General features: G+C 40.5%; 1 protein-coding gene across 4 annotated transcripts in view; it reads left to right on the top strand.

Moving 5' to 3' along the window:
- EIF2AK3 (eukaryotic translation initiation factor 2 alpha kinase 3) overlaps window positions 1-21602 on the top strand; it is a 67131-nt gene extending 45529 nt beyond the window's left edge. For 3 of the 4 annotated variants that reach the window (XM_024743760.1, XM_024743764.1, XM_024743763.1), the window contains 7 exons: window positions 449-571; window positions 3192-3341; window positions 5004-5781; window positions 8039-8206; window positions 12123-12224; window positions 19025-19087; window positions 20390-21602. In XM_024743760.1, coding sequence (XP_024599528.1) covers window positions 449-571; window positions 3192-3341; window positions 5004-5781; window positions 8039-8206; window positions 12123-12224; window positions 19025-19087; window positions 20390-20590 — 1585 coding nt within the window. In that variant the 3' untranslated portion in view covers window positions 20591-21602. Of the gene's footprint in view, window positions 1-448; window positions 572-3191; window positions 3342-5003; window positions 5782-8038; window positions 8207-8605; window positions 9740-12122; window positions 12225-19024; window positions 19088-20389 lie in introns of those variants that run through there. The other variant, XM_024743761.1, reaches the window with a different exon arrangement.
- Window positions 21603-22541: the final 939 nt, after the last annotated feature.

Genomic DNA, 22541 nt, shown 5'->3' with positions numbered 1-22541 from the left:
TCTTTTCCATAAAATACACAGGCACTGGCATAAGATTAAAATACATTTTCTACTTGAATACAGAATGCCACAAGAGGTAAAAGGTTAGAGAATTAAGGATAAACTGTTTTGATGGATGATGGAAAGTATTGGATAGGACAGAACAGTACTAAAATTGCTGTAAGAATAAGTGATTAACAAGTGATTCCCCATTAAGCAGAAGTTTTAAAATTTTTAATAAAATTCCCAGGGGCAAAATTAAAATGTGTTTGCTTCATTTATACAGACAGAAAAGCAAAGAATGCTATTAGAATTTAAACTGCGCTCTATTAAAATAAGTTCTAGGAAACTTAGTTTATACATTTTTACATATCATAAAATAAGATTGAACTATCAGTACAAAATTTAAAACTATTACAAACTTTTTTTTTTTTTCAAACTTTTTAAAATTTACTTTTTTTTTTTTAAGCTATCTAACAGATTTTGAACCGATTCAGTGCATGGGTCGTGGAGGGTTTGGAGTTGTCTTTGAAGCTAGAAACAAAGTTGATGACTGCAATTATGCCATCAAGAGAATCCGTCTCCCCAACAGGTAATGGATGGTACTTTTAGTAAACTTGGAGTTAGGACTGTATTATCTAATCTCATAGGCAATATGTCCTTACTATACTCCATAGAGACTATAGAAAACAGAGTTTCTGACCTTCTGAATCTTATGTTCTCAATACTACCCGGTAACTAGCTATCTTTTAAAAGTGTCATCTACTTTGACCGCTTTGTATCTACTTAAAAAATATGCCCTTGTTTTTGATTCTTAACAACTCAGGGCATTCCCATAGTGAATTTTAATAACTATAGACTTTAATACATAGCACCATTTAAAAATAATCTATATTTATTGTGGAAAATAAGGAATAGTATTAAAACAAAAAACGATCCATGTGTACTCTACCTAGTAATAAACACCTTTAACATTTTAGGGTATTTTCTTTTGATTTTTTTTTTTCTGTCATAAATTTACCTAGTTCGTAGCACAGATATCAATACAATACAGTTTTATCGGTTGCTTCCTTCGTTGTATTCTCAGTGTTTTCCTTGCTATTAAGAGTATGTCATTGAAATGCTAAAATATACTGAAAGTGTTTTATGACTGGAAAATAGTCCAGTTAATACTTGTGCCATGTCTCATTTAACCATTTCTTATTTTTAAATATTTAGGTTTCTAACTTGTTGCAATTAAAAATAACTTTGGGGACTTCCCTGGCAGTCCATTAGTTAGGACTCCGTGCTTCCACTGCAGGGGGCGTGGGTTTGATCCCTGGTCAGGGAACTAAGATCCCGCATGCCTCTCGGCACGGCCAAAAAAAAAAACACAGCTTGGCATTGTTCATCTTTTATATAAAATTTTGATCACGTCTGTTTCCTTAGGATAGATTCCTAGAAGTAGAATTTGGGGCTCAGAACAGTGTGATGCTTAAGATGATGGGCTTTCAGTTACGCCGTCCTTTTCATCTATTGTGGAAGCCTCCTCTGGATTCTTGATTGAATGTGCACTAATTTCTGGGCTGTCTTCCTAATTAGCAGTTAAACATGCTGTCCAACAGATAGGGACATAGGAATGGGACAGCCTGAGTACTATGGGACTAATTCTTTTCTTTGGTGTATAAGTTTTGAGTAGTTGAAATATTCACATGTACAGAGTACCACATAGGATATAAAATTAAGAAAGGCTTCTGCCCTCAAGAATCTATAACTATTTGAGACCTTTGTATATATACTCAAATAACTGCAAAGCCAGGAAGATTGTGACTTGTGATTTAATTTAGTAAACAGCATCTCATGAAGAAAGTGCAGAGGTAGCCGAAAGGCAGTCAAGGAAGGCAAGCCTCGTGGTGGTAGTGTTGTCTGCGCCGTGTTCAGGGGTAACCTGTCCCTTGGCGGACACACATGTAGGGGAGGGATGGCCAAGTACATGAAATGGCCTGAGCATAGGCTCTAGGCAAACATTTGCAGGGGATGTAGAGGTTAGTTGAGGATTCTGGCACAAGTGGAGCAAGGGTAAGAATGGAGGGGAGGGACTTCCCTGGAGGTCTGCCCTTCCAACACAGCGGGCATGGGTTCAGTCCCTGGTTGGGGAGCTAAGATCCCACAAGCCACACTGTGCAGCCCAAAAAAAAAAAAAAAAGAGAGAGAATGAAGGGGAGTATGGAAGAAAGATGGCAAAGATGGGTTCCAGCACCTTAAATGTCAAGCAGAGGAGTTTAGATTTTATTCCATAGACAGTTGTGCCTTTGAGCAGAAAAATGACGTGATCAAAGTGGAGGTGGTATGTAGTAAGAGACAAGCATGTTCATTAGGAGATTTTTTTTTTTTTTTTTTTGCAGAAGTTCAGTCCTAAGATACAGAGCATTAGTGCAGCAGAAGTGGAGATGGATGAGGAAGGAATGAGTATCAGGAATTAAAAAGGAGAAACTGTAGGATTTGGTCACTGAATATGGAAAATCCAGAAACCTACCAGGATTCTCAGGGTGGGACCATTAACAGTAATGAAACACAGAGAGAAAAGTGGGAGTAGCTGTCTCTTGGGGACGGAAGAGGATATAACTTATATTTATTATGTTGTTTCAGGTGATGGTGGGATCCCTAGAATGTGAGCTTAGATCCATCAGAAAAGCTGTCAAAGCAGAAGATCAAATCCAGATGCTTTTCTGGTTAAACATCACTGCCTATGATATTCAGTAGTTGAGGCTTTAAACAGACAAAGGTGCTCGTACAAGCCTTTTGGATTGTTGTATGTACCTTGTCGGGCTGGTCCTTCTCCATCCTCCGGAGCTGCCAGGCTGAGCTCTCTTTTCTGAATACTTCACTTCCACCTATTCATCCCCCTATTAATTAACAAGCATTAAGCAATTATCTTCAAGGGTCTTTAGTCATTCATTTTTAGTCAGCTAAGAACTCTTTATTTGAATGGATAGATGTACTTGTAAGCATTTATTTCTGGAAGAAAAAAGAAATACTAGAAATACATATTTTTTTCTAATAAAGACTTATTTACTCTTTGGCTTCTTAGAATTATGCCGCTAGGCTGACTCGTCTGTTCCCCATTTTAGAACAAGGGAGAATTTTATTTTATTGTTTTGTACTGTCTTTGGATATGATTGCTTCTTCAGATCAGAGCAACCTTCAGTGTCTTCATTGTTTCTCTGTTTCAGGGAATTAGCTCGGGAAAAGGTCATGCGAGAAGTTAAAGCCTTAGCCAAGCTTGAACACCCAGGAATTGTTAGATATTTCAATGCTTGGTTGGAAGCACCACCAGAGAAGTGGCAAGAGAAAATGGATGAAATTTGGCTGAAAGATGAAAGGTAACTTGGTTAGACATAGACTTAAAAACTAGTATTATTTCAGGCTAGTTTTTGGCTTACATGAACAAAATATCCTTTCTATAACTTTAGAGATGATTTTTTTTAAAGAAAAATAACAGCAGATTACTGTTTCTGTCATCATGTTTTGGAACATTCTCTAGTCACTTGTTAAGTGAAAGGTTGATTTAGTTTTTAGAACATGAATTCTTTTTTCTTTTCTGTCCAGAACATGAATTTCTAAAATCATTGGTAGATAGAGCTCTATGACTTATAATTCACTGCAGGATTTACAGCAGTCTTTCTCAATAAGAGATATTGTCTGCTTTTGTCTCCATTTTTGTTGTTGTTGTTGCGGTACGTGGGCCTCTCACTGCCGTGGCCTCTCCCGTTGCGGAGCACAGGCCCCGGACGCGCAGGCTCAGCGGCCATGGCTCACGGGCCCAGCCACTCTGCGGCATGTGGGATCTTCCCGGACCGGGGCACGAACCCGTGTCCCCTGCATCAGCAGGCGGACTCTCAACCAGTGCGCCACCAGGGAAGCCCTCCATTTTTTATTTTAAATCTTCATTTACTTTCTTAGTAGCTAGCAATTTCCAACTCCTTTCTAAAGCAGTTTTAAACTATTTGCAGTTAAAACTACAAGAACTTGGGACTTCCCTGGTGGTCCAGTGGTTAAGACTTTGCCTTCCAATGCAGGAGGTGTGGGTTCAATCCCTGGTCCGGGAGCTAAGATTCCACATGCCTCGCAGTCAAAAAAAAAACCCAAAAAAACATAAAACAGCAGCAATATTGTAACAAATTCAATAAAGACTTTAAAAAATGGTCCACATCAAAAAAAAAAAAAGAAATAAATGAACTTATGGGAATTCCCTGGTGGTCCAGTGGTTAGGACTCCTCACTTTCACTGCCAAGGGCGCAGGTTCGATCCCTGGTCGGGAAACTAAGATCTCGCAAGCCGCACGGCGAGGCCAAAAACCAAAAAGCAAACAAAACCATGAACTTGGGCAACCTGATGATAATTCCCACGTTAAATATGCTGTTCTCTAGGAAGGAAGGCGCTTTTAAAAACTACTCGATGAGAACAAAAAGGGAGCAGGCTACAAATAGACTATTTAGTAAAGAGCTGGAGTAAAATTCCTGCCTAAAAGTACCAAACACAGCCCTAGATCCACATGAGGTACCTAGTTACAGTGACACTTATATACACAGCCAGTAGCCAAACCACAGAAGGACCAGGTGAAGCGACCCTGCGTCTCAAGTCCTAATTGGGATGGGGGCTTCCGAATCACAGCCACCAAGGGGTTCTGGCCTTGGTCTTCCTCTGTGCTTTGTGTTTTGCACATAGGCCTTGGCTGTTCTGAGCATGACAGTCCCAGATAACTGTTTCCAGTTTAAAACCTAGATTTCCAATTCAGGAATGGATGGGCTGTGATGCTCTTTGTCTCGTGTGGCATGTTTCCATTGAATTTCCATGTTGTCACTTGGTAACTGGCTTTATTATAGTTGAAGCTTTGGAGACAAAGCATGTAGTTACAACACTGTAAGTCAACTGTACTTCATTAAAAATACATCAGTCAATAAATAAGCAAACAAAGGATGTAGTTCACATAATTTAATCAACACGTATTCACTCTCATCCCTTTGTACTTCTCCCACTCTTAGCACAGACTGGCCGCTCACCTCTCCTAGTCCCGCGGATGCGCCATCCGTTAAAATATGCAGAATGGATCCTTTCTCTACAAAGGAACGCATTGAAATCATAGCCCCTTCTCCAAGAAGCAGTAGGTCTTATTCGGTCGGGATTTCCTGTGGCCAGACAGGTTCATCCCAGAGCCAGTTCTCTCCACTGGAATTTTCCGGAATGGACCACAGAGACACGAGTGAGTCGGTGGACGCGGTGTGCAACCTCCAGGACAGCTGCATTACAGACTGCGAGGGGGAAGACGGTACTAGGGATGGCAGTGATGAGGGACACTCTTTTGAACTTTGTCCTTCTGAAGCTTCCCCTTATGTAAGGTCAAGGGAGCGAACCTCCTCTTCTATAGTATTTGAAGATTCCGGCTGTGATAACGCATCCAGCAAAGAGCCCAAAACGAACCGACCGCCTGTGGGCAACCATTGTGTTGATAAACTAACTGCAGTCCAGCATTCCAGTAGCAAGTCTTCCTCGGAACCTACTTTGTCTATTTCTCCTTCAAGACCAACCACTTTAAGTTTAGATCTCACTAAAAACTCTGTGGAAAAACTCCAACCCAGTTCACCAAAGGTGTATCTTTACATCCAGATGCAGCTGTGCAGAAAGGAAAACCTCAAAGACTGGCTGAACAGCCGCTGCACCATTGAGGAAAGAGAGAGGAACGTATGTCTGCACATCTTCCTGCAGATCGCGGAGGCGGTGGAGTTTCTGCACGGCAAAGGGCTCATGCACAGGGACCTCAAGGTCTGTTTTTGTGGAACATCACCCAAGGGTTTCAATGTGGTTTTTTTTTCTATTAAAGTCATTTATTTTATTTATTTACTTATTTTTTATTGAAGTACAGTTGATTTACAATGTGGTGTTAGTTTCAGGTGAACAGCGAAGTGACTGAGTTCTTTACATATATACATATTCCCAGTTGAAAAGCTATGTATTGTGCTCATTCTGACCTATCATTGAGCCTAATGTTAAACCTTCTAGGCCCTCTAACCTTTTTGTATTTTGGTCACGTGTTTGTCACGTAGCAGTCTCAACACAGCTGCCAGAAGTTCTCAGGGCTCCATGTTTTAAGTCTTTTGGAGGTGTTGGGGAGAAAAGTATCACTTTCCCCTGCTATTGATCAGAAGTCCTGGGTTTTCTTTTTTTTTTTTTCATTTAAATGAGCTTTTTTTTAAAATTAATTTTTATTGGAGTATAGTTGATTTACCTGGTTTTCTTCTAATCGATAAGCCAGGAACACATATGCGTCCCTAAACCAGTCGCCTGGCCAGAGGCTGGGATTATGCTGATTGGTGGATGCAAGTTCTGGATGCAACCTCCAGATAACATCCCGTATGAGCCATGGACTTGCTGCCCAGAAGAAGAGAGTTCCCGAAGTCACGTCAGGATACTTTTGGTGGAAGCGTAGGGCAATGGAAAGATGCTGGAGAACCAAAAAAAAAAAAAAAAAAAAGTCTGTTAGTGTTGGGTAGATAACAGCTGACAGCAGAGCACGGAGAGGGGAGGAAAGATGAAATTTAAGGCCTGTCTCTCTTACAAGGTTATTTGAGGGAAAGTAGGAGGGTATCACCGTAGATGTTGGTTATATGCAATAACTTCATTGTTTCAAAGTCCATACTGTATGATGGCACTTTGGAGTTTTGCAATAAAATGTTTTTCATCTGGCAGTATTTGAAGCCCAGTGAAAGTCAATTTTGTGAGCTAAATGGCTTCCTTTTCCCTTATTTCAAGGGCTATGAATGGTGGTCATGTGGGCTGAGAGTAGGCTCTAGGGAAAGACGATGTATTTCATGTAGGGGATTTTGGGTTTGAGGAGCCCGTGGTTAGATGTATCTTATGAACAGTTGCATATGAGAGTTTAGAACTCGGGACGGGGGTTGTGGGGTATATGGGAGCCTGTGAGTATTAGAAGAGGCAACACAAGGTTGTAGTTAAGAGCTCTTATTCTCCTTGACAGCCTACATTCCCCTCTCAGACACAAGCCCGAAGATCAGTCTGTTTCGTTCATTCACCAAATAGTAGTGATTAGCTACCGTTGGGCAAGAATTGGACCCATGGCAGTGGAGCAGAAGTCCTTTTCTCACAGAGCCAGACTGCCTGGGTTTGAATCCCTGCTCCACCCCTTACTAGCTGGGTAACCTTGGGCAACTTACTTAACTTCTCTGGGCCTCAGTTTTCACATCTGTGAAATGAGGGACCAATAGGACTAAAAGCATTGTATTACATGAGTTAATAGTAATGAACTACTTAGATCAGCTTCTGGCTCATTGCAAGTGCTATATATGCATTTGCTATTATTATTATTATTATCATGGCTTAGGTCACAAATGTAGAGGAGCTTGCCAAGGGAGAGTATATAGAATAATGAGATTGAGGTTTAAGTACCGTAGACCCTAGGGAATGTGAATCTCTAAGGATTTATTGAAATAGATGTTCAGGGACTTCCCTGGTGGCGCAGTGGTTAAGAATTCACCTGCCAATGCAGGGGACATGGGTTTGAGCCCTGGTCCGGGAAGATCCCACATGCCGTGGAGCAGCTAAGCCCGTGCGCCACAACTACTGAGCCTGCGCTCTAGATCCCACGAGCCACAGCTACTGAAGTCCTTGTGCCTAGAGCCTAGAGCCGCAACGAGAGAAGCCACCGCAGTGAGAAGCCCGGCACCACTACAAAGAGTAGCCCATGCTCACCACAGCTAGAGAATGCCCGTGCACAGCAACAAAGACCCAACACAGCCAAAAAATTAATAAATAAAATTTAAATAAATAAATAGATGTTCAATAAATATTCACTCCCTTTGCTACCCTTGTGTCTTCTTTACTCACAGTACTTGTCTAGCATTGAAGGATTGTTTTTATTTTCATATTAGCCCATTGTAAAGAGAAACATGCTTGAGAATATCTAGTGTCTTGTATTTATTTTCTGTAGTCATTTAAATAATTCTCTTCACTTTCCTTCTCCATACACACCCACCACGCTTCTGTCTGTTTCATTTTTTTCCAGCCTTCCAACATATTCTTTACAATGGATGATGTGGTCAAGGTTGGAGACTTTGGATTGGTGACTGCAATGGACCAGGATGAAGAAGACCAGCTGGTTCTGACCCCAATGCCAGGGTACGCCAGACACACAGGACAAGTGGGGACCAAGCTGTATATGAGCCCAGAACAGGTGAGCCTTTCGATTTCTTTCTGAGGAATAAAGAGATTTTTAATTAGGGTGGCAGCAAGCTAGATGTGCGCCATGAATCTCCATCCGTGCTGTGTTTAAAATACCCAATAAAATAAAAGCTGAAAATGATGAAAACTGGCAGAAGTGTTCCACAGGCAACACAGCTAGGGTACAGTTCCACAACGTGAATTGGCGTGTGGAGGAAGAAAAATACTAAAAATGCATGAAATGTGCTCACCCTCTGAACCGGAACCTGACAGCAACCAGAAACTTAGAATGAGATTTTGAATGTCCTCCTCCCAAACTTAATTGTCATTCACCCTGTGTGAACTATGCAGGAACTGTTTTCAGAGCCAGCTGGAGGTAGTGTTCTAAGCTATTCTCTGCAATAATCCACAGGCAGCTTCCAGAACGTACCATGGCAGGAAATAAAGGTGGACAGGCTGACCTATGTTGCCTTGTGGGATGCTTAGTCTTCCAAGGAAAAGCTCCATAAACTGAACAGAGACTGGAAGAGTGGTGGGAGCAAGGCATCCTGGGAGCTTCAGCACAGCATCCCTGGCCACCACTACACTGATGGTATTCACAAGCTTACATATGCTTAGATCGGCGGTTCTCAGACTTTCTGATCAATGCCTGTTCATACCTGTAAACGTGATAGAGAGCTCAAGAATTTTTCTTAAGGAATTTTATCCATCAGTATTTGCCATATTAGAGATTAAAACAGAAATTTGTAAACTTTTTAATCCAGTTAAAAATGACAGTATTAAATCAATCACATCTTCAAGATATTTTCTGAAAAATAAATATTTTCCGAAAGAAAACTAGTGAGAAGAGTGGCATTTACTTACATTTTTGTAAAGCTCTTTACTGTCTGACTTAAAAGAGATTTCATATCTGCTTTTCCATTTAATCCCTTGCACTATGTTATTTTGGTTGAAGTATATGAAGAAAATCTGACTTCGCATAGATAGGCAGTTGGAAAAGGAGGAATATTTTAATACCATTTTCAGGTAGTTGTGGGCATTCTTCTTTGACAGCATATCAAAATACAATAAGCAAAAGTTTCTGAAGAGTCATTTGCCCTGAATCTAAAACCATAGCAGTGAACATTTTGTATTCTGTTACTTTAACATCCGTTGGTCCACTTTGCACATTGAATGGACCTTTGACCCACGCATGATTTTATAAAATTGTGCGTTGGTCATTTGGAAACTATTGGTTCCCTAAGTTATGCATCTTTTCCAAAAGTTGTCACAATTCACTATACAGTATTAAAAAAATCACTCTGGTTAATATCACCACCAGTCTCACCAGAAAAGGCTTTAAGTATTAGGAAGCTGTCAGGTTCCCAGTGATGGACACAAATTTTCCAAAATTCTGACATTCATTTCCAAGCTCAACTTTTATTTTGGGCAACAAATGCTGTCAGTCTTCCTTGAAGTTCCATTCTCACTTTGTTCATCTTTAAGAAAATATCTGTCAGGTATCCAAGTATGAATAACCACAGTTTGTCTACCAGTTGTTCTTTCAAGTCAAAATGGAGCTCTATGAAAAGAGCATCTGGTTCATATAGTAACTCAAACAATTGCACAAATGCTTTCTCTTGAGACAACCATTGTACTTCGGTGTGGAGCAGAAATGCTTTATGAATACTGCCCATTTTGTCACACAGAATATTTAAAAAATGCATACCTAAGGGGGAAGATATAATAAAATTAATTTTACTGCTTCAGCAAGGACATTTTAAGTGAAACTGTCTTCCTTCCTCCCTTCCCTTTTCCCTTCCTTCCTGCCTCCCTCCCTCCCTCCCTTTCTTCCTTCCTTTCATTGAGGAACATAATTACTACTAGTACGGTTTAGTGCTGCTGCCTTGGTTCATGCTAAGGTTTAGCAGTGCAAATGTCAACACAGTGAAAAGACAAATCATGTCTCAGAATTATTATGAAAACAGTCTTGACTTTGTAGACCTCCTGAAATGGTGTTGGAGTCCCCAGGGATCCATAGACCACACTTTGAGAACTGATGGATTAGTTTATCTTTGGAAGGTCATATCAGAGACCAGTCATAGGAACTGGCCTTTATTTTACTGTTGTACAGTATCCTTTTAGACTTCTTGAGTTGTTTGCATCATTCAAGTGTTTTCTTTTTTATGTGTAAATTTTATTTTTTTATTTAATTAAAGAAATGTTTTAATAGAACCCTGTACTTAGACATCTTGAATTTCAAGATAAGGGAAAAATAGTGTAAGTATTTAGGTACGATAAAGAAGCACATTACAGCTTAAAGAGCTTGTTTTCTGTAACACTCAACCCTGGAGGACAATAAGTCAACATTTACAGTTTGGATGAAAAATAGCTGTGACCCACAAATCATGTTTCTGGCCATAAAGTTATTCATATAAAAGAAATGAGGCATTTTTAGATAGGTAAGAGTTAATAAAGAATCTCCTAAGTGAAAAAAGCCAGGGGCAGAAATGTGTGTATAGTGTGTAAAGGGGGGAAAGATAGCTATAGATTTGCTTATGTTTATATAAAGAGCTCTGGAAGGATGTACAGGAAACAAATAGTTTTGGGGGTGGTAGGTAGAGGGGAAGTGACTGGTGGGAACTGGGCAGATAAGGGATGGACAGGAGGGAAGCTTGACTGTATACTTCTTTTTGAATCATGTGAATGTGTTACCTATTAAAAGTGAGTTTAAGAAGGGAAACGTTTGTTTTGGATGTTTTAGTGACTTAGACATTTTGCTGTTAGGAATATCACTGTGATAACCATCCCTGTGTACAAATCTCTGTCTGCATTTCCATCTACCCTGGGGTGGATGAAATTTAAATAGAACCATTAAGTGGTAGTAACCACTTATTGCCAGGTTGCTTTCATGAAGGTGTGTTAATTAATATTCTCCAGATAGTGTATGAGGTGTCCTTTTCACTGTAACCCTGTAAACTCTGTTTTGAACATATTTTCTTTGAATACTTCCCAGACCCCAGTAACAGCTAAGGGAAGGGAGGAAGATGGTGTAGCCTGTTGCAGTCACTGGAACTTCCCACCTGATAGTCTATAAGCAGAAAGGCAGGCTGGGTCTCAGAAGGAACCAGGGAGACAGGTATCAAGTGTAGTTTAGAGAGGAGGTTGTAAAGGGTTCCTCATCCCTGACAAATACCTTGTGATCCCCCAAAGGGAGGGCTTCCTTGGCCTTTGCCAAGTGTCGTTCTGTGCCTAGAGTCATTTTCCCAAATAAAAGTGTTCTTCTGAGTCCACAGGAGGTCACTTTTAATTTGAATGAGGCTTTGTTTAATAAGAGTAGTTGGGTTGTAATTCATTTGTTCATTTTAACAAGTAAGTATTTATTGAGGGCCTTCTCTGTACTTAGCCCAGTGCTTGATGGTGAGAATTCAAAAGAAGCGGTTCCCTTCCCTCCAGGACTTTATAATCTAGTTGTGAAGAATAAGAAACAACACACATGAAAAGTAAAACCAAGAATGCAGTGAAGTCCATAATTAAGTGCCGTAATGAGGGCTAACCACGGTTGATTAGTGGTTTGGAGTAATGAAGATTTTCTCATAAAAATAGGTGAGGACTAAGTTGGTTAGAAATGAGAGATTTGCTTTAGATAGTGCTGGCTTTGAAAAACTTCACCCCAGGGGTGGGGGGAGCAGCTTTTCCGGGCTCCTGGCTCCAGGTTTCCGCTGGGCCTATTTTACTGATGCATATCTCAGAGCTATACCTGGGCTTCCTTCTGTAATGCTGAGTACTTTAATTACTCTTGCTGTGGTGAGTTGAAGAAAAGAGGCTGGAGAGATGATTAACTCTTTGCTAACATTTCTACGTACACTTAGATGCACTGATGCCGTATTATCCGTTGTACTATCTCCGTGAATGTTTTCCTAATATTTCTTCTTTATTTGGGATTTCAGATTCATGGCAACAACTACTCTCATAAAGTGGACATCTTTTCTTTAGGCCTCATTCTATTTGAATTGCTGTACCCATTCGGCACTCATATGGAGAGGGTCAGGGTAAGTGTTCCCCCCTCAAGAAAGGTAGAAAAAGAAAATATTAAATCTTAAATTCACAGAAGAAAGAGTTTTAGAAGAAGAGTAACTTACTCCTAATACCAGCAGACTGGTTGACGTAGAAGAGGTCACGTGAGTGACGCAGAAAGGATTTGTAGACTATTTGCGTCCACAGAAAGCTCAGTCTTCAAAAATTGTTGAGTCGAGTTGTCTGTTCCTTAAATGTGTAATAAGTGCAACGCACAGGGTAAGGGAGTGAGGGTGACGGTGTTGGTTGGTCAGAGAAGAATTTTCCAGAGGACAAGTGGCCATACACTCACATACTTAAAAGGTGGCAAACTAAAGCATGATTAGGTTTTTTTTTTTCCCCTCTCAAAATAAACCAAGGTGATGGCCTTTAAGGAAAACAGTACTGAAAGTCTTTTAAAAGTAGACCTCTGTCGCATTCTTCCCCGAAATTCATAAGTGGTTACCCTCCACTTTTCCAGCTGTTGTCCCTGTACTTACTTCCGTATTTCCAAAGTTTATGTCCTTATCACCATTTCTTAATTTATCAGTGTTAGACCTTATCTGTTGACTCCTGGCCACGGTAGAATAGGTTGTAGTTCTCACATAGAACCAAAAGGACCTACCAAGTGTTCTATACAATAAATAGGAAAAAAAATAATTTAAAAATCAAAGTGGCTAAATTTCAGAATACCAGAGGTAGAGGCACTAAAAGCTTCCAGAAGGGAAAATAAAACAGGCCCAACGTATGTTAAAGGATCAGGAATCATATGGCATCAAAATTTAAGTAGTTATGGGGAATTCCCTGGTGGTCCAGTGGTTAGGACTCCGCGCTTCCACTGTAGGGGACACGGGTTCGATTTCGATCCCTGGTCAGGGAACTGAGATCCCACATGCCTCACGGTGTGGCCCAAAATAAATTAATTAAAATAAATTTTAAAAAACAAAGTATTTTTTAAAAAATGTGTGTAGTTATAAGGACATCAAAAGACACTATCAAGAAAGTGAAAATAGGACTGCCCTGGTGGTGCAGTGGTTAAGAATCCGCCTGCCAATGCAGGGGACATGGGTTCGAGCCCTGCTCTGGGAAGATCCCACATGCCACGGAGCAACTAAGCCCATGTACCACAACTACTGAGCCTGCACTCTAGAGCCCGCGAGCCACAACTACTGAAGCCTGTGCGCCTAGAGCCCATGCTCCGCAACAAGAGAAACCACTGCAATGAGAAGCCCGCACACCGGAACAAAGAGTAGCCCCCGCTCGCCACAACTAGAGAAAGACCTCGCTCAGCAGCGAAGACCCAACGCAGCCAAAAATAAATAATTAAAATAAATACATTTATTTTAAAAAAGAAAGTGAAAATACAACCCACAGAAAATATTTGTGAATCATGTATCTGATAAGGTTCTAGTATCCAGAGTATATACAGAACTGTTGCAGTTCAACAACAAAAAGACAACCCCATTAAAAAATGGGCAAAGGACTTGAACAGACATTTCTCTGCAGAAGATTACAAATGACCAATAAGCACAACACCATTATTCGTCAGGGAAATGCCAATCAAAATCACAGTGAGATACCATTCACACCATCTAGGATGGCTAGAGTAAAACAAAACAAAACAAAAACAGAAAAGAAGTGTTGGCGAGGAGATGGATAAATTAGAACCCTCATGCATTGCTGGTAAGAATGTAAAATGATGCAGCCACTGTGGAAAACAGTTTGACAGTTCCTCAAAAAGCTAAACATGGAATTACCATATGACCCAGCAGTTCTACTCCTAGGTATATACCCAAGAGAAATGAAAACACAGGTCCACACAAAAACTTGTACACAAATGTTCATAGTAGCATTTTCATAATAGCCAGAAAGTAGAAACAACCCAAATGTCAATCAGCTGATGAATGGCAAAGCAAATGTGGTTGACCCATACAGTGAAATATTATTCAGCCATGAAAAAGGAATGAAATACTGATACATACTACAGCACAGGTGAACCTTGGAAACATCACACTAAGTGAAAGAAGCGGACATAAAAGACCACATACTGTATGGTTCCATTTATGCAAAATGTCCGGAATAGGCAAATCCATAGAGACAAGGTAGATTAGTAGTTGCCAGGAGCTGGGGGTAGAAGGGGATGGAGAGTGATTGCTTAATAAGTACAAGGTTTTTCTTTGGGTGATGAAAATGTTCCGGAATTAGAGAGTGGTGATGGTTGTACAACATTTTGAATAGAATAAAAATCACAGACTCATACACTTTAAAATGTTTAAAATGGTGAGTTTTATTTATGTGAATTTTATTTCAATAAACACATTTTCGAAAATATGTAGTTATGTAAAAATTTTTTAGTTAAACTAAGCCATGCACATATTGTTCTATGCTAGACCAAATAATGTACCCTGACTTTCTTTTCTTTCTGATACAATCCTTTTTTTCAGAATTGCCTTTTCCCAATTGCTTAGTTTTCTGTGAACCTTTGCCGTAATTTTTAACAAATGTGCAAAAGTCTGTCACATATCAAACAATATTTTCTCTGTGCTTCAGTATAGCTTATCTAGATAGATAGATAGATAGATAGATAGATAGATAGATAGATAGATAGATTTAATTTGTTTTCCCCTGGAGTCTTTCTTCTCAAAGCTTTGTTCTCTGGTCTGAACCAGTTGCCCCCTAGACCTTCTGTAAGCTGTCATCCAAGGATGCACTTCCCTACTCTCCTGGCTTGGATCCCTTGTTTCCTAGCTTCCGTGTTTTGCTTTGTTTTATTTTCTTGCACTATTCTTTTATTTTGCTGGAGCACATTCTGCAGTAAATTCCTCAGAAACAATGTATGAGAAAGAAATTTTTAGAGTCCTCAGGTATCTGAAAAAGTACCTTTTTTTCCATTTTCATACGTAACTGATAAATTGGCCAGGTTCTGATTCTAGATGGAAGATAACTTTCCTTCAGAACCTTGAGAGCATTGCCCCATTTCCTTACAGCTTCCAGCGCTGCTGTTGAAAAGCAGATACCATTCTGATGCCTGATTTTTTAATATTGGGTATCTTGGACCTGTTACATTTTCGTTTCTGGAATCTTTAGGGCTTTAGTTTTATCAGCGCTCGGTAGTTGTGGCTCACGGGCTCTAGAGCGCAGGCTCAGTAGTTGTGGCGCACGGGCTTAGTTGCTCCGTGGCATGTGGGATCTTCCCGGACCAGGGCTTGAACCCGTGTCCCCTGCATTGGCAGGTGGATTCTTAATCACTGCGCCCCCAAGGAAACCCTGTACTATTTTTTTGCAGGAGTTCCTTAACTTGTTATTCTGACTTTCCTAAGCCCTTTATTTTGACAGTCCAATTTTTAGTGTCCGAGATTGTACCGTTTTTATAGTATTTCGCTCTGTTTACATGAAGTCAGTATCTTCACATTGCTGAGAATCTCCAATACATGTATGTATATATTTTAAGTTTTCTTCCCCCTATATTGTCTCTTTCCTCTGGGTATTTTTTTTTTAACTTTCTGTTTTGAAATTATTATAGATCCACGGGAAGTTGCAAAGACAGAGAGGTACCCTCCACCCACTTTCTGCTGACAGTTACATTTGACATAATTACGGTACAACAAAAACTTGACATCGGTACCGTGTATGTATGTAGTTCCGTGTTGTTTTATTTCAGTACAGGTTTGTGTAACCACCACTGCAATCCAGGTACAGAACTGTCACGTCAACACAGAAAACTCCGTCTTGCTACCCCCTCATAGTCACACTTACTTCCCTCCCTACCAGCTTCTCTGAGTCTTTTAATGATTCGTGTGTGTGTGTTTCTCATGCTTATAATCCTTAGCTGTCCATTCATATTTAAGAATAGGGCTCTTGGAGAATTCCCTCGTGGTCCAGTGGTTAGGACTCGGCGCTTTCCCTCCCGGGTCCCGGGTTCGATCCCTGGTCGGGGAACCAAGATTCCTGCAAGCCGTGCAGCACAGCCAAAAAGAACAGGAAAAAAAAAAAAAAAAATGGAAGAAGAATAGGGCTCTAAAATGGTGACTAGAAGTGGACATCACTGTAGGGGTTACAATCCAGTTCTTACTTTGGGGTGGGGGGCGCCGAACTCCCACATGTCAGCATCTATAGGCCTTTCCTCATTTTCTCCAGAGAAGAAGCTCTCATTCTCCTGCCTGAGAAAGAGTCGGGATGGGGTGTGGAGAGTTCTTACTGTTCCACATGCAGATCTTCACTGCGTCCTTCTGTGTTCCATGCCCACCCCCGACTCATCCTCGTTCTGTCAACCCTAAGTCTGGAATGCCTGGGTTCCGTTTCTCCAGAGAGCAAACCTTATGTGTTATCTGGGGATATATCACTCCATCCATATACAGACCTTTCGACGGCTCTCCTGCTGCCATCCTTGAGCCTCACCCCCATGCCCAGCAGGTTCTGCTCAGCTAATCAGTTCCCTCTTTGTTGGCTTTATCCCTCACAGGCAGCCTGGTTTACCTTCCTCTGTTCTGCTAAAGAAGCTGCTATGCTTCCACTGCTTTCTCTCTTTCAAAAATGTAATCTGTTCTTCCATTGCAGTCATCCTTATAGACTTACAGTACATCTTACCTTCCTTGGCACTTGTTTTAGTGAAAATGCTTACTAGAAATATAGTAGAAAATCTGCCATGTGTAGCCAGGACCCCTCTGAAATTCCATTAGTAAATGTAAAAGAGACTATTCAATGATTTGACCGAGATCTTTTTTTTAAATTAATTTTATTGAGACATAATTTACATACATACAACATACCCACTTTGTACATTTTTATGAGTTTTGACACATTTATACATCCACATAATCACCACTACATTCAAAATATAGAACATTTGTAGCACCCCAGAAAGTTGCCTTTTGCTCCTTCCCAGTCAGTCCCCTGTCTTTCCAGGCTCCACCTGGATCCCAGGCAACTGCTGATCTGTGTTCTGTCTTTTCTAAAGTTTCGTATAAATTGAATCATACATGTCTATTCTCTTTTGTGTCTGCCTTCTTTGACTCACTATAAAGTCAGTAGTTCCTTCCTTTTTATTAATATTCCATGGTATATACACCACAGTTCATGTGTCCAGTTACCTGTTGAGAAACATTTACGACTAAAGTTGCTGTGAACACTTGTGAACAAGTCTCTTTGTAGACACACATATGTATCCTTAGTCTCGGGTAATTACGAGGTAGGATTGATAAGCTCTGTGGTAAGTGGTTTAACTTTATAAGAAAGTGTCATTTTATATCCTCACCGGCAGTGTAGGAGAGACCTAGGTCCTCCACATACTCAACACTTATGTTTCAGTCTTTACATTTTTAGACATTCTAATAGGGGTATGATGGAGTCATACTGTGGTTTAAGTTTGCATTTCTCTGATAACTAATGACCTTGACAGTCTTTTCAAGTCCTTTGCCAAGTATATGTATTGTGACTAATTTATTCCAGTCTGTGGCTTGCCATTTCATTTTCTTAATGGTGTCTTTCACAGGGTAGCAGATTTTAATTTTAAAGTTCCACCTACCATTCTTTTCTTTTATGCTTATGCTTTTTGTTGAAAAGACTCTCTGTTTCCCCATTGAGTTATGGCCAAGGTCTCTTTTAAATTCTAAGTTATAAAATAAAAACTTTAAGAATGTTATGGGATTAAAAATTAATTCCAAGAGTCCAGACTCAAGCATTTATCTGCACTTAGTTTGGTACGACCTACCTATTAGCAGGTGAAACCCTCCGTTCTAGGGCCTGCAGCACAGATTCTTCTAGTGAAGTATCTGTTTCCCTTTAGTGGGAAGTGACAAATGCCAACCCAGTTCATATTTTTGTTCAAGTACACTCCAGCTTATTTCTCAAGAAATATGAAGACATATTTAATTTATTTCATTTCTCAAAACTGGTTTTTATCATCATTACAAAACGAACATCAGGCACTGTGCTAAGTAGTTTGCCTGAATTACCTCATTTAAGTCTCAGAGCAGTCACACACGGCCCTGTTATCCTGTTTGTATGAAAATTTCCCAAATAACTAGTTTAATTTTATATTCAGAATTTAGCATAATTGACTTGGTTTTCTTCACTCAAAAAAAAAGAAAAAGAGGGCTTCCCTGGTGGCACAGTGGTTGAGAGTCCGCCTGCCGATGCAGGGGACACGGGTTCATGCCCCGGTCCGGGAAGATCCCACATGCCGCGGAGCGGCTGGGCCCGTGAGCCATGGCCACTGAGCCTGCGCGCCCAGAGCCTGTGCTCCGCAATGGGAGAGGCCACAACAGTGAGAGGCCAGCATACCACACAAAAAAAAAAAATCTATGTCTTTTTATATCAAATACAAGAGGTTAGTGACTAGTAGAAAAAGTTACCCACTTAAGAACACAAATGTGGGCTTCCCTGGTGGCGCAGTGGTTAAGAATCCACCCGCCAGTGCAGGGGACCCGGGCTTGAGCCCTGGTCCAGGAAGATCCCACATGCCACGTAGCAACTAAGCCCGTGCACCACAACTACTGAGCCTGCACTCTAGAGCCCGTGAGCCACATCTACTGAGCCCGCGTGCCACAACTACTGAAGCCCACGTGCCTAGAGCCCACGCTCCACAACAAGAGAAGCCACTGCAGTGAGAAGCCCGCACACCGCAACGAAGAGTAGCCCCCGCTCACAACTAGAGAAAGCCCGTGCACAGCAACTAAGACCCAACGCAGCCAAAAATAAATAAAATAAATAAATTTTAAAAAAATCTCTCTATGTTTAAAGAGATCCACATATCAAAATAGATTTAAAGATAAGTAACACTTTTCTTTCTTTTCAGATCTTAACTGATGTAAGAGATCTCAAATTTCCACCACTATTTACTCAGAAATGTCCTCGTGAGGTTGGTATGAACTCTCATCTTTTATTTTCTTTAGAATCTTACTTAGAACCTGAAGCGTCCTCAGCAGTCAGCTCGTCAGTTTCCCCGTTTTACAGATGAGGAAGCCTAAGGTCTAGAGAGGAAAGGGACCTGATCCCAAGAACACACACCTTGTTAAAACCAAAGGCTGTGACTCGGTCCCAGGTCCTGGGCCCAGTGCCCTGTGCTCCAAGCTGCATGACACCCCATCTGGGAACTGCAGCAACCTTGCGTTTCGATAAGGCTGAACTCCTAGCTCACCCTCACAGCCGTAGAGTTGCCATTATGATCATGCCATTAATTTCTTTATCTTAGTGAATTTGGGAGAGATCTTAAAAACTGGCTTCTTTTTTAAAAAATGTCGCTAATTTCCACTGATTTCTGTGTGTTGGAGTTATGCCCCTCAGAGTGACATAGTCCAGAAGAGTGGGAAGGGAAAATTAAGCTGGTCTTGATGGTGAGAACTGTGTGTAATGAATTTTTGAAGTTTCTTTTTGCAGCTTTTGTTTATTTCATTATATGTCCACAGACATATCACTTTAAAATTTATGTGTTGATAAATCTTGAATTTTCTTAGTAACTTACGTTTAGGTAAATTAGACTGTGTGGCTAGTCATCAAGTTGGAAAAAGTCTAATTGATCTTTCAGTATTATAACGAAGGGTTGCGTTAAAAATGAACTTTATAACAATATAGAGATATGCCGGCCTAAAGTGAAATATATTTTACAAAAACTATTCTGTTATGTATTTTGCAAAGTCGATGATTCAATCCCTGGGGGCGCTCATCAGAATCTGTGTTACATTAAAGGGGTTCAAAAAATCAGTAAAAAGGGCTAGGTACTGATCACTGGCATGGTTATTTTTTAATTGAAATCTTTGAGATAATTGTACATTCACATACAATTGTAAGATGAATTTATTTTAAAAGTCAGAGTATGCCTGCGTTTCAAAGATGTGACTGAAGACCTTTTATTATATGTTAGAAAACAACCAATTACCCCAAAATGGTCCATGTATATTTGGGGCAGGGGTTGGGCAAACTATGACCCACAGACCAAATCCAGCCTGCTGCCTATTTTGGTAATAAAGTTTTATGGGAACACAGCCAGGCCCACCTGTTTATATAGGGTCTGTGGCTGCTTTTGTATTTCAGTAGCTGAGTGGAGAAGTTGTGTCAGAAACTGGCTCGCAAACTTAGTATAGCTATAGAAACATTTGGCTGACTTCTCAATTAGGCAGCTGGTTAGTGGCCCTTTTATTACAAAACAGTTTTTATCTTTCAGTATGTAATGGTGCAAGACATGCTCTCCCCATCCCCTACGGACCGGCCTGAAGCTGCAAACATTATTGAAAATGCTATATTCGAGGACTTGGAGTTTCCAGGAAAAACAGTTCTCAGACAGAGGTCTCGCTCCATGAGCTCATCAGGAACAAAACAGTCAAGACACTCCAGCAGCTCCCACAGCCCTTTGCCAAGCAATTAGCCTTAAGCTCTGCTCGCCTCCCTAACAGGTGACACGGAATAGCCCACTTCGAAGGAATGTTGATTTTTCCAAAATCGTGACCTTGAAAATTTCGTTCTTTGCTGGATTTCATTTTGGACTACTTTTCGTAAATCAAAGTTAAACTGGATATTGGAGCTCAGACCTTTGAGCCAACTCTTGATTTTTGCTCTGCTCAAGGAGAGGGCTGTCACTGAATCACACGTGGTCCTTTTCCTTCGTTGATCTCTTGAAATCGGCCGGCCAAGCATCGTAGCCCTCACGTTTTGTCTAAGGAGGTGGAAGCAACCCCTAAAATGTATAGAGAGAATTATAAAATGGAAATATTTTTGTAGTACAGAAAAATGAAAGTCCCTACATGTAGTAACTATACTGTTCTAGAAATACACTTTCTAGAGAGAACAGTGGTGATTTTGAAACTGATTTCCAAAAAAGCTGACTCCATTTTTGTCCCTGGTGGGTAAAAGGAATCTGCATTATTTTGGAGGACAAGTGGCACAAATTGTATAGTGGTTTATTCCATAGCTAGTTTTCTAGTGACGTTTGTAGCATTAAATAGCTTTATTCCTTAGATGGTTCTAGGGAGCGTTTAAGAGGTTTTTGTACTTTTACCTCCGGTAAAGGGAAAATGAAGCTTTTTGTGTAAATTGGTCAAAAGTTCTGGTTTGGGGAGGAAAAAAGCCGTAGTAAGAAATGAATCCTATATTACAACTAACTTCTTCAATTATGGACTTTTAAAATCTAACGAAATCTTAAGTGTCTTAAATATAATACTGTAGGTTGGTTTTTTTCCCCAAAACTGACTGTAGATAACAGTTTAATCATCTAACTTGCTAACATGTTTTTATTTTCCACTGTAAATATGTTTATTTTTTATTTATAAAAATTCTGAACTCAATCCATTTGGGTTGGTGGTGTATAGAACGCACTTAAGTGTGTTAACTATTGTGACTTCTTTCAAGTCTAAATGATTTAATAAAACTTTAAAAAATGATTTATGGTTGATTGTTATTTTGGGGGGAACTAGCCCTGAAATGATAGTTTTTCAAATTTATAAAATGGGATCATAGGTCTAAGAACAGTCATAACCCTGCTCTCAAGAAAGCTTACTCCTAACCTGTTCTAAACAGGCATCTTCGCGTCATTTCCCAAGGACTTGACAGGACCAAGTCCTTTTCACAGTTCACTGGACTCATAATCCAGAGACATTAGCTCAGTTCCTACTCGGTGGCAGGGACATAAAGAACACCCTGCCCTAAAGGGAGACCTCGAAGAGCAAAGGCTCCGGCGATGCCAGTTGTGTTGGGATCACAGTATGTCTGACGTGTACCGTGGGGAGGCGTGTGGCATGAGGGCACAAACCAGCTAGACACAACTTTTAAGGGTCAAATGCATGATTATTTCCATCTTACAGATACGTAATGTCTGACCCACAAAGTTTGAGCAGTTTTTAAGCTGGACACGCATGTCGCAGATCTTTGTGTGCTCCGTCCTCACTCTCACTTCGCAGTGAGTCTCTAACTTTGTCTTTCTTCCTCATCCTGCTTGGCTCCTGGCCAGCCCATCTCTCTTCTTCATCTCTTGGTCGGCCTGCTTCAGTTACCTTTTTCCTCTTCACCCCAGCGAGGGATCCTGTTGATTTCTTCCCAGTCTGCCCACTCAGTCCCAGCTGTGGACCCTTTGACCCTCACGACCACCCTGAGAGCTAGCTATGAAAGTGTTATAATAACGCCGTGATGGGTGTTATTATTGCCATTCTTCTTATGGTGAAACTCGGGTCCAGAAAGGTGTAATTTGCCCAAGATCACAAAGCCAATCAGAGCAGAACTGGGATCAGATCCCAAGAATTCCAGTTCCTAGTCAGGGTTTTGTCTATTCCCTTGCACCAAGTTGTCTAAAGGTTTGCAAATATCTTACATGATATAATCAGGCT

This window comes from Neophocaena asiaeorientalis, unplaced genomic scaffold (genome assembly GCF_003031525.2).
Source record: "Neophocaena asiaeorientalis asiaeorientalis breed wild unplaced genomic scaffold, Neophocaena_asiaeorientalis_V1.1 scaffold114, whole genome shotgun sequence".
NCBI classification, from domain to species: Eukaryota; Metazoa; Chordata; class Mammalia; order Artiodactyla; family Phocoenidae; genus Neophocaena; species Neophocaena asiaeorientalis.
The sequence above is the reverse complement of the archived record's forward strand: the minus strand, read 5'-3'. Positions and strand labels throughout refer to the sequence as shown.